The sequence below is a fragment of the Adiantum capillus-veneris genome, chromosome 10 (genome assembly GCF_014529385.1).
Source record: "Adiantum capillus-veneris isolate H3 chromosome 10, ASM1452938v2, whole genome shotgun sequence".
NCBI classification, from domain to species: Eukaryota; Viridiplantae; Streptophyta; class Polypodiopsida; order Polypodiales; family Pteridaceae; genus Adiantum; species Adiantum capillus-veneris.
The window spans coordinates 6,576,570-6,589,423 of NC_140940.1; the positions used below are offsets into that span (position 1 = coordinate 6,576,570).

Genomic DNA, 12,854 nt, shown 5'->3' on the forward strand with positions numbered 1-12,854 from the left:
AATACTTTGATCTAAGAGATATCAATAAAATTTAAGATCAAGTGTGTTTGACTTTAAGTGAGAGCCACAATGTCAATTTGAACTTATTGTTATGAGTTTGTTAGCTGTAATACTTCCTTGAATACAATGCTTGGAGTGTATTAACACTCCTAGCCTGTTGAGTGTTTTCAATATTGACAACAATCCTCATAGCAGCTGCACTTCGCACATGTGACATTGCAATATACAATTGTCCGTGAGAGAAGATCCACAACTTAAGATATAGACCAAGAATTCCTAGTGTTTGCCCTTGTGCTTTCTTGATGTCATCCCAAAAGCAAGCCTGATTGGAAACTAATCACGATTCTTCATTTGAAATGGAATCCCCTGATGGTTTCCAACAATAAAGTCAATCCTTGAAATAAAAACTCTCTCTCTAATATTTGATCATGTAACTATCTCTATCTCAATCAACTTATAATGAAATTTCTTGCATATCAATCTAGTTCCGTTACATAATCCACGTCTTGGATCCAAATTTTGCAGCAACATGATAGGAGTATTTTCTTTCAAGACTAAAGCATGAGGTGAAAAACCACCACCAAGAGTAAGGCTATTAAGATATTCAATTGTGTACAAATGTGTGTTTTCCTGTGACATACAAATTGAATATGCACTCAGATGCTCTTTGCAAACTCCATGCATTCTTTGCAATGTATAGTCATTGATTAAATCCACCTCTTTATTCCAAGGAGCAAGTATTGCTCGATCTCTGAAAAAACTTGTATATCTAGCATATGACACAAATCTCCATATATAAAGCTTAGAAGATTTTCCAAACTTTTTCCTGGAAGCATCATGTGTGAAGGTATTTTGAATCTATCTAAGTCTCCTTCATCGTCCATATCCCCGTTGCCAATATCAAGCACCCACCACAAAAAACTTTGTTGAAGCGAATTTGAACCGCAATCAAGTATACACATATTTTGGTAAGCCTCAATATCTTCGTATATTTCCATATGTGAGAATGACACGATGAAGCACTTACAATGTTTGTACGATTAACTTTTGGTACTACAGGTAGTATTATATTTGTCGAAAGTCGCCTCCAAACAAAATGACTTTTCCACCAAACAAAGTATCTCGCTGCATAATATCTCTTAAAGTTATGTCCACTACTTCAAATGCATATCGATGTGTCCACTACTTCTGCACTCCTTAAAGTTCTGCAAGTTGACTATTTATCTTTATATTGTAAGTTGCTTCAAAGTGCAGCTCCAAAGGTATCTTAAACCTAGAATGAGCAGTTCTTCCATTACTCAAAAGAAAGATGCAATACCCGAGGATGCACATGCAAGAGCAACTCTACAACTTCCTCGCACTCGTGAAAGAAGTGCATTATATATGTAAGTTTTCTTGAGCCACCACGATAATCTAAGAAAAATACCTTCCCTAAATGTGTGTCAACAGCTGGCAGCACTTGGTGGTAAGCATCTCACTAATCCTCATTTAAGGAAGTCTCCATACGATCTGCTATATTACACTGCTCATCAACATTAAACATTGTTTCTTTAGACATAGCACCAGTTTCACTTAAGGATACCATTCTTGAGTCTATTGCAGGCAACATATAATCGCAAATCCTCTTGCCATGTTGTTGCAAAAAACATTCTATATGAAGCAAAGCTTGATTTTTTTCCACATCAAATCGTACACTTGCAAATATGCATCCTTAGGAAATAAACATAGTCCTCACAAAATTCGGTACAAAACTTGTCCCAAAGAGTAGCCGAATGAAGTGGCTCACAAAAGACTAATATGATTGCAAACAGTTGTCTCAATTACATTCCATTTTGAAAAAAAGACGCCTCTTGGAGGAAAACTGACTATTCTTCATCACTTCTCTAGCTATACATGCCTCCTTGTATGTATCATAAATGTGACCACCATACATCCGCAAGTCTTCAAAAGATTTACATCCCTTGCAAATATTGAGTAGCATTCGTAGGTAATAAACCTCGCCAACAGTAGGGACAATATTATACATTCTTCCAATAGAAACACCATGTTGTCGTTGAGACCATGCCTTTGACTTTTATTCCATACCCAACCACTTGGAAAGTCAGTATATGTGAAGCTATTTGCTTCTGAATAGTTTTGATTTGCAACAAACCATTCTGTCAAGGTAGTTTTTTAATTTTTCTCATTATCTAGCAAATGTAATACATCATCACCATCTTGAAATGTAACAATATTTTGCAATGAAAGGTGTACTTGCAATCATTGAACAGCTAGCATTTTACTATGCATGTCAAAGCCAAATATTCTCCACATAGCCTCAGATGCAGAAACATAACATGCATTTAGATAACTTTTGATCTCATCAGTAGCTCCTTCACAATATTGAAGAACAACAGTCGCTCAATCATGTCCCTTGTAGACATACTTAAAAGATATTTAGCGCAAGGGGTTTTGTATCTTAGTGATAAGAGAGGGCTATAAGGAACAACCCAACAATTATCTAAATTGTAATTTTTAGACAGAACAAACCTTCCATCATCTTGTTTCATATATAGTACATGATATCCACGTTCATTTACATTCGTAGACGTAGAAAATATTCGTGGAATCTTGAATCTACACCTTCCATCAACCATACATGGAGAACTTGGGTTCAAAGGACCACGTGGTCCATGAACATTACAATGGCTCACTACATCAAATAATTCTAGAAACACATTCTTATCAAGGAGCTCTGCACAAACCAACTTGTCATAGTGAAATGTATCTATGGGCTTATATTCAGATGCAAGTATCAAGAATATATGAGCACGAGGAATACCTCTCTTTTGAAACTAAATCACTGAAACATGTACAATCACCTCCCGAAAAACGTCTTGCTTGATAAGTAAACGCATCAAATCTTGGAACTTCTGATAAAACACGCGTGTAGTCACATCATGACAATCGACAACACTTTGTCCATGTAGTAATGCATCATCTATTTCCTTCCATCATGGATTACATGTGAATGTGATGAAGAAATCCGGTTTACCCCTACTACAAACAATTGCCATTGCATCTTGAAATAGTTGGCACATATATCTTGGACCTCAACCAATCCTTGGTACACTTCACCACGAAGTGTTCTTTGGTTATTTCGCATCCACAATAGTTGGGAATCCTCTATAGTAATATAAGCTTCCACGACATATTGTTGTAGTAGACTACCTCCTCAAAGAAGACACTCCACTGTATAATATTTTATCTGTAAGCTAAAGACATAGTATTGCTTTTGACTCAACTTTTTTTCGTCGCTAGTCTATAAATAAAGATGCCACCCATCCTCTCCACTTGGAGATAATAAAACATACAATCAGGACATGTAAGCTCGATACATATTGGAGATTCTTTTCAAGCCCCCGTGTCGCGATAGTAAATATTTATATAATCCCCTTGTCCTGGCATAATTGCAGCAACTTTAGAACCCCTTGGAGCAAGATATTGCCAACCATTACAACAATGCTCCGCAATAAACATCCTCATATTGGGTACAATAGAATATCCAGACAAAGAAGCAATAGATTGTAGAGCATTTGCATAGGGATTTACTCTATGCATCACCAATTGTAAACACTCTAGAATACTACGATCTAAATTTGAAACATGATGAAATCTACTGCTCAACTCATGTTCGGTATCAAAAAAATATAATTGTGCAAAGCGTGAAACTTCATTCTGTCCGTCAGCTGGCACTAAAGAACCAATGCTATCATATATAGATCCATGTACCTTAAAAGTGTATACACCTCTCCCACCATAATTAGTAGTCTCATCGATATGGGCCCCAAGAGACACAAATATCATTGCATTATTATATCCCCAAATGTTTTCTAAGAACTGTCTACGTCTTGTTGTCGATGAGCTCATCAAATCTTTCAATTCATTTGGTGGCTCATTCAATCGAACTCTTCCATCAGAGCAACAATATTTACCCACAAATGCTTGGATAGTCTTTCCTTCGCCCTTCCAGGCCTTTGCTCCACATTTGGAGCAAAGAAAATCTAAGCTTCCTAAGTTGTGCAACACACACTTTTTGGATAGAACAGGTGCCATAGACTTGTGATGTAAAAGGAGAGAAGTTGGGTATTCAAAGTGGATGGACAAACAATGCTTTTCTACTTTATAATTCCCCTCTTCAAGGATGACAACAGGCTATGTAGTCTCTTGATTACATCTCAATGCTATGTTTATTGTTCTCCCAACATCCATGGCTTTAGAGTTTCCTTCATGTACATCATGCATGAACTATCTTTCATTTCACTCCACTAAAGTTCCAATAGTACTTTGTTGTGAATGCCTTGTTCTCTCTCGTGCTATTTGGCGTCTCGCCTTTTGCGATTCATCACATAGTCGGCTATGTCGTGCATGGCCAGGTAATAATATACGTGGTCCATATACCATCTAAGAAATCATGTGCAAATAGATCTCATATAAGGTACTTTTTATAATTTTGATCAGGACATTCTTATGCAAAAAAAAAAAATCAATACAAAGTGGAACATCAAATTATATCCTCTAAACTAAATACAATTGACACCATGATAGTGACTCAAAAAAAAGTACAGTTTGATGAAGATACAACATAGCATTACATATTTCATCCTTTTGTAGGATTAGATCGTTGAGAAACTTGACGTTGCTTTGGTCGAGCTAATATAGCCAAAGAACTTAATTTATTTGAGGTAGCTTGGATATCTGAAAGTCTTGAACCTTGAACCTTTCTCAAAGCACCCAGCTTGTTGAAAATACTTCTCATCATGGCACGATGTGTCGTAGAGTATTGTCTTGAATTCATCCTTTTGATTTGCGTTGACTCCTTGAAACCTCTTTTTGAAGATTCTCAATAGAACCCAATATCATCTTTTAAGAATCCTCAACTTTAGAAAGTTCCTCTCTCAAGTATGCCTCACTCTCTAATCTTTGCAAGTTTGTTTCTTTTGTCTCTTCTCGCAATTTCCATAGTATCCCACTTTTAATGTCCAATGCAGAGCTTAAAGTTTCAACCACATCAGAGACATTGGTTTGCATTGTCTCCATCCTATTTGTAGGAGGCTTTGATCTCTATGAGAGTTTCAGTAATTTGCTTTTTAAATTTTCTCTTGACATTTTGAGATGCTCTCTTTGCCGCATGCACATTGCGAATATGAAGAGATGACATTATCTCCTCTTCATTAGCTGATGCACTATTCCTCCCGACATTTCGAGCTGCTCTCTTTGCCGCACGCACATTGCAAATAGGAAGAGATGGCAATATCTCCTCTTCATTAGCTGATGCACTTGCAGCTATTCGAGAAGATATCAAGCCATTGGTTGCAATATCGAGTGGAATGGCATGACTAATCTCTATTTTAATGTACACAAAAAACTAGAGTGGTTGCAAAGAGAAATGTGACAACCAAAGAGAAAGGCTTGAATGTCTGTAAATTAGAAAATAACCCTCCTAGAATATTCACTTTCTAAGTGCTTGCTTTTTTAGAAACAAAAAAATACATCATCTCTATCTAGATGTGAGAAATAACAAAGGATTGCATGAGAAGTGGAAAACAAACCAAAATGCTCATTAATCATTTTTGTCAGTAGATAAAAGTTCTGCTCAATACATGATCAATCCCATCTACATTTGAAAATGGAAAAAGAGCGTTTGCGCTGGGACATTTGAAAACAGGCTCCTTATGATTCTCTACCTTATCAGGTCCTACAATGCTCTTTAAAGCATTAAATTTGCTATAAGCTTCAGAAATAGAACAACTACCTAACTCAGAATCAAGGTAGAGGGCATCTGAATATCCCAAGTTTACTCGAATTTGCAAAAGGTGTAGGTTGCGAAACCATTGACTGGGATCATTCAATATTCTGACAAACACCGGGTGAAAGGGTACCCCATCTCGAGTCATGGAAGTGCGATCGTAGGTTCTCTAAGATTCTTATATAATAACACTCGAAAAGAAACCTCAAACAATTCTTTGAAAGAAGTCAGCTTTCTTTTCCAGAGAATAGTAAATCATTATATGATCCAATACTATCTCCATTGCTTCCAATCCATGACGAAAACATTGAGCAGATGCCCTAGATGCCATAAAGTTCCTAATGGAAAACAAATAAGAGATAATGTAAGTGTAGTTGCTCTAGGACTTCGTTGAGAAAACTTAACTCTACAATATGTCTCTTTAGATAAGTGCTCAAAGAATTATAGATTTCTAGCTCTCTCTCTCTCTCTCTCTCTCTCTCTCTATATATATATATATATATATATATATATATATATATATATATATATATATATATATGTATATATATATATCTAAAATTTGTAGGGTTTGAAAGCAGAACTGGATCTTTCAATCACATGTATTATTCTCTCTATCTAGCCCTTTTTGAAAATTTTCTACGTTTCTCTATCCATGTGGTCACCTTTTGGTGATCAACGGTGGTTTATTTTCAACCATAATGCATATGTAATTGTATCTGGAGAGATGCCCTCACTTCGCATCATATGAAAAACAACCCATTCCTTGTCCCTTTTGGACATGTTCCACAATCAAAACACTTTAGACTAACAGGTTGGGTTCAAGACTCAAAAAATATAAATGCTTTTATTTCTGTGATGCTAACATTATCTCCTCGAGAGAATTGCCTTTTGAGTATCCTGCCTTAGTTTTCAAGACTACTTGAGAATTCTAAGGTCTAATGGGACTGCTCTATATCTAGGCATTTACATCAAGCCCGAGATCTTTTGGAAACCCTCTCTATGACATTAAAGTCTACATCTTTGGTTGGAATTGTGCGAGGACTCGAACACCCTAAGTGCACTCATAAAGTCTACTCTCATAGGTAGTTAAGCCCTAATTTTTGATAGTTCATACAGAATTTTATTTTAATTTATTTCTCTCTCCCCCCCCCCCCCCCCCCCCCCCCCTCTCTCTCTCTCTCTGTTTTTTTTTCTCAGTGGCCATACATGGCTATAACCTTGTGGCTTCCTGATTGGTTTTTTTCTTTGTCTATCCTTCTCTCTCTCTCTCTCTCTCTCTCTCTCTCTCTCTCTCTCTCTCTCTCTCTCTCTCTCTCTCTCTCTTTGTGTTTTTTTTCTCAGTGGCCATACATGGCTATAACCTTATGGATTCCTAGGTCATCTTCTAATAATTCATTTTTAACTTGAAGACATATTTAGGAATTTTGGGAATTATTCAAGTCCCATTTTTTTTAATGCTACTCAAAAACTTATCATTTTTTTGGTAGTTTGAGCTATCATCTATTTGAGAACACACACAATTTAATTCCTTTATATAGTTCCTTCATTTTGACATACTTTAGCTATTTGAAGGAGCCTATCATTTAATAATATTCTCTACATGATGTGATAAACTCTGCTCTAGTCATAACATGATAAAGGCATTATATTAGGGCACTTGGAGGTCAGCTATCACTACAACAAAAACAGGTATTATCGACGCATATATCGACACGGCCCGTCGCTATGCGCGTCGATATATGCGTCGTTATGAAAACAGTCGCTATTAGCAACGCGCATAGCGACGTATATAGCGACGACCATAGCAGAAATGTTTTTTCTTGGACAGAGGGCAGGTAGCCTGGCCTGTGCCCAGTTAAAAGATGGACACAACCACAGCCAGACTTCCTGCCCTCTGCCCAAGAAAGCGAGCAGCACCAAAATATCAACCATGCTCTCGCGCGCAGAAATTTCGGCAGAGTTCCCTTTGTTTTTACATAAACTTTTCAAAAAAAAACCATATCATGTATACGCCTCCTACATGCTATCCATGTAGGATCTCACATGAGATTTAAGGCCAATGAAAGACAATCGTACTGAGGCGGTCCGGGGCAGGCAATAAGAAGAGCAACCTCTAGACACCCTTCAAGGCTCCCGTGCTGCTCAATGGGGCTGGGGCACAACACAACACAAACCAAAACAACAAACCCACAGCCAAATCCCAACTACACAAGGGGCACCACCTAGTTTAAGAGCGAACTAGGACACAAAAGAGGAGAATCGTTAGAGCAACCCACAAACAAGCAAGGAATTTACACTAACCCTAACACCAATGGAACACTCTCACACACTAAAACACGAGAGAGAGAGAGAGAGAGAGAGAGAGAGAGAGAGAGAGAGAGAGAGAGAGATGGTGTACAACTTAGCTTCAACTTTATATTTTGCACAAAAAGGAACTTAGAGCTTGCGGAATCAAGTGACAAGATTTGGTTATAGCATCACTAGCACATTGTCTTAGGGTTATGGGAGCCCTCTCACCATCCACCCTCTTACAATGGTAGCCAAACAATAGCCAATGAATCACAAGCAACAAAACAACAACCTTCAATGAAACAAGTCACCTTATGAAGCTGAATGAGTTTGCCAAGCCAAATTGGAGGAGAAGCATGAGCCTTTGGACATGAATTGCACCCAAAACTACCAATTCATTGATGTTGGGGTAGATACAACAATGGTAGGAAAAATATCTTCTACTCGCACTCACTCAAACTAGCTCAAGCTTTTCTATGCACCAAAGTGATGGTGTATAGAAAGCTTACTCTCTCTTACAACCAAGATAGAACTGGCGTGTGTTACGCTCAATCTAGTGTGCAATGGTATAGTGATTCTTTACAAGGAGGAATGGGTTCTATTTATAGGTTTTAGAAGCCTTGATTAGGATTAAGCCTAATCAATTTTATTAGGAAAGATCAAGGATTATGAATTTTTATGAATTTCAAATGAGAATGGGGTCTCTTTTTTCTCTTGAGTCACATGGATGTGGGCATCAAGTAAGAGAATTATTGATGTGGTGAAAGGAGAGAAACTTCCATGGGAGTGAGTGAATTTGGTTTACTTGTGCGGTTGCCTACTCCATATGTTGATAGTGTGGTGCATTTTTACAAGAGAAGTTAGTTGTTAGTGGTAATAATCACTAGAATTGTTAGTGATATATTTACAATTGGTAGGATAAGTTGATTTGATGAAGGAAGAGGGGTGAATTAAAAGAGAATCATTGAGATGGTGAAGCTTTGAAGAAGCTTGAACTCACCCTTGTGTAAATTGTGGAAAAAATGACCGCTGGTCTTCTTCTTCTTCTTCGCTTCTTTACGCCGCCGCCACGGTTGACCACCACGATGAAAAGAGGATTTGTTGATGAAAAATCCTCAATTTGCAGAAGTTATCATGGTTAAGATGCTGAATTTTAGATATTTTTAGGAGAGGTAAATGAAATTGTAACATAGAAGCAATAGAGAGAGACATGGAGAGGGTGTATGTATGTAGAGGTTCATAAAAGAACCATAGGGATGAGAGAGAAGGGTAATGGTGAAGAGGGTGGGAGAAGCCATGGAAATTGCAGGTTTGAGTGAGGGAAGGAGAGGGAGGGATGTGTAAGAGTGAGTAGGTGTGTGGAAGGGTGAGAGAAGACTAAGGGCTACTTGTGAGAAAAGTGGGCAGACTGGGGTCCACTCAAAAAATCATATCTCACCGCTGGTAGCTCCAAAAATCATGAAAAAATTTGAGGTGATTATTCAAAGTGTGGGCTACATTTTCTCTTTTGACCACCACTCCAAATTCGGAGTGGAGATAGGTGCCAAAATTCTCACCAAAAAGCCTGTTTTTTATGCCTGCAAAAGTCTTTTAGTGGCCCCCTCCTTTGTTGAATTTGTACAATGCATCCAAGAGTGAGCCCCTCCTTTGTCATATTATAATACAAAGCATCCAAGTTGCCCTTGATCCATGCATGGAGGAGGATTATTGGTGAATAAAGAAATATATACATGGTGGGAGTAGTGTATGGACTATTCATGGACTTTAGCTCAATGAGCACATGGTGTTAGAATAATGAGTAAAAATAATAATAAAAATATGGAGGAGTTATGGATATGGAAAGATATTGGAATCATATGATATGGTCCCTCCTTGAATTATTTTGGGTGAAAGAGGAAAAGGTATGCAAGTAAATAATATAATAAACGTAACCAATGAGTAGAAATAAATTTTTTGTTTTCACGAGGGTGAGGGTGAAAATGTGAGAGTGATTTGTATAAAGGAAAAATATGAGGTTAGAGTATGTACATATTGGCAAAAAATATAATTATGGTGTAAGAGGATGACAGAAGGTGTACATAGGTTTAATAAAACACACACCTAAGTAGAAATATTTAAATAAAATACCAAAATAATTATAAAAAATCCCTATATTTAGGCCATATATACAATGAAATATTTACACACAAAGAGACCATAATATACTTTTATTGTTTTATTTTTTTTATTTTTTTTGGCTCAACTAGCCCAATGACTAGCTAGCTGAGGGTTTTTAAGAAGATATGGGAAAAGCCCCCTAACTCACACACACCTATGTACAGTGAAATGGTAGGGATAGCCATAGCGTTTGGGTGAATTTGGTAGGGTGGAGTAACTTACTATGGCAATTATGGAGAGCCGAAAAACGGCTATCAGTACCAAATGAAAAGCATAGCCATAACTTAAAAGCATAACCATAACGAACCATAACCATAACTTAAAAGCATAACCATAACGAACCATAACCATAACTTAAAAGCATAACCATAACTTAAAACCATAACCGGCTATAACCACTTTGATCAAAACCATAATGCAGATAACCATAACCATAACAATGAAAATAATCATAACCATAAGGGAAACAATAACTGTCTGAACACTAACTGTTTGTACAAAAAAGAGACACAGAAGTGTGTCTGTGTCTCACAAAGCATATAGATGAAATCTGGTCCACTAATGACTAGGCGTCGCAACCTGCACATAGGAAAACTCACAAAATTAGTATTGATATTACTTCACATATACTGACTTAATTAAATCAACTCACACATATTAACGTCTCACCTCAAGCGATCAGTGAGATTGTAAGGCATCCTGAACCCCGTAGGCGTCCCTCCCCTAGGCGTCGGTCCCTCGGGTGTGAAGCCCGGAGGCGTAGTACCCGTGCCTCTGGCTACCCAGTGCTGAGAAGCCTCTGCCATCTGAGCAGGCGTCATCCGTGTAACGAAGCCCATGAATGCATCTGCACTCATGGAAGCGGGTTCTGGAATCTCGTCTGCCATACTAAATGAACCTGCACAAAGAAAGTAAAATAAAGCGTCAGAACACAGTTGTTTAAATTAACTTTAAGCTTAATTTTAAATCAAAGTCTTCACACAAACACTTAGAGGCCTAGGCCTCGACGAGTGAGACATCATCGATAAGATCTTGCACCGTATCATCGTCTATCTCTAATTGCAAACATAACTCTGCCCCAAATCGTTCTGGCAGATTGTCTTCATCCATTGCATCTTCATCTACAAGTGTCAATTCTGGCTCGTCTGCGTCATCCCTCGTATATCTGTCAGCTTCCTCTGCCATACCTTCGTCCATCTCATCTCATCTCATCCAAATGGATTGACTCCATCCATTGCCATGCCCAAACGCAAATTGCGTGGTTCACTCTTAAAATGTGGCCAGGTATCTTCAATGTGCCTCCAAGCCTTCGAATCAGCGGGCACCCTAAATGTTGCGTCAGTGGATCTATTCGTAGAATGCCACCGCATCAACTTTGCAATGGAACCACAACGAAACATGCTTTTTATCCTAGGAATAATAGGGAAATGCCGCAACACTTTAGCTGACACTGTCTCGCGAACTGCATCTTGTTTGTAGTGCATTGCTCCGCACTTAGGACACTACAGACAATGTGCGAATTCATTGTGAAAAAGAATGCAATCATTTGGACATGCATGAATCTTGTTGTAGTCCAAGCCAACTGAGGTCAGAAGTTGCTTTGCGTCTGGCCTAGAAGGGGGCATTTCATTGCCAGCTGGGAGAAGTTGCTCCCGCAATAACCTGTTTAAGCCACATTAAATTAAAAAGCTCTCCGAGCACATCACCGTTGCAATCGAAACATCTCTTTTGTAAATTACGTACCTAAACAAAGCAGTGACGCTTGCATCTGACCACCCGTACACTGACTGAAGATTAAAAAATGCCAGACAAGTACGAAGCACATATATTTTGGTGCCTTCATAGATTGGTTGACGTGCCAACTTCCTCAACATGTCTTCAGGAGATAGGTGCACGGCTTCTGGTGCTGCTTCGTTCGCGTTCTCCTCGCTTGTCTGGAAGAAGGCATCCAGCATCTCCTCCATGCCGTCGTCTTCTGTCTGTAAGCCCTTTTCTACTTCCATCCGTGGCTCTATATTGGTCGGACCTTCACGCATAATCTTTTTTCTCTCTCTCTCAGATGTAGGTGCTATGTCGCGAAAATCAATGCCCGTTCCGTAGGAGTCGTATCGCAGATTCTGTACGGTTTCTCTAGCAAACTCTCCGTACTTGTGCACATGCTCATTACATATCCTACGCTTGCGCAGGATTTGATACTTTCAGAGCGTGCACGCACGAGCATGCAATCTTTTCCTCCATGTTAGTTGATGACATTGCCATCTACAATGATTATGAATGTTGTTTTAATATATATATATATATATATATATATATATATATATATATATAATAATACTCCTCACAATGTAAACTACTCGCATTCTCTAGTCTTGCCCAATCTCCGTACACCTCGGTCCAGAGGTGTACGGAGATCAGGACCACCGGGTCAAAATCTCGTCTTTATTGGTCAAATCCTATATGGGTAGACACATACGTGCACTCCCAGGTGTACATGGCAATGCATGTAGCAGACAAAACCCCTTTGACTCTTTTAGTTCCATAGTTTCTTCTCTGTCTATGAACCCACCTGCCTCCATTCCGAGGTAGCCTATCAGAGAAAGCTTTCCAATGCCGCACT

The 12,854-nt window shown here is 38.4% G+C and overlaps 1 protein-coding gene across 1 annotated transcript; it reads right to left on the bottom strand.

The window, feature by feature from the left end:
• Positions 1-3,393: 3,393 nt before the first annotated feature.
• Positions 3,394-4,095, bottom strand: LOC147448405 (uncharacterized). Its single transcript, XM_086522737.1, has one exon. The coding sequence runs from the start codon at positions 4,093-4,095 to the stop codon at positions 3,394-3,396; it is 702 nt and encodes a 233-aa protein (XP_086378863.1).
• Positions 4,096-12,854: the final 8,759 nt, after the last annotated feature.

Bases quoted from the DNA above. Each gene is read 5' to 3' on its own strand.
- LOC147448405 (XM_086522737.1), bottom strand. From the start codon at position 4,095: ATGGCACCTGTTCTATCCAAAAAGTGTGTGTTGCACAACTTAGGAAGC.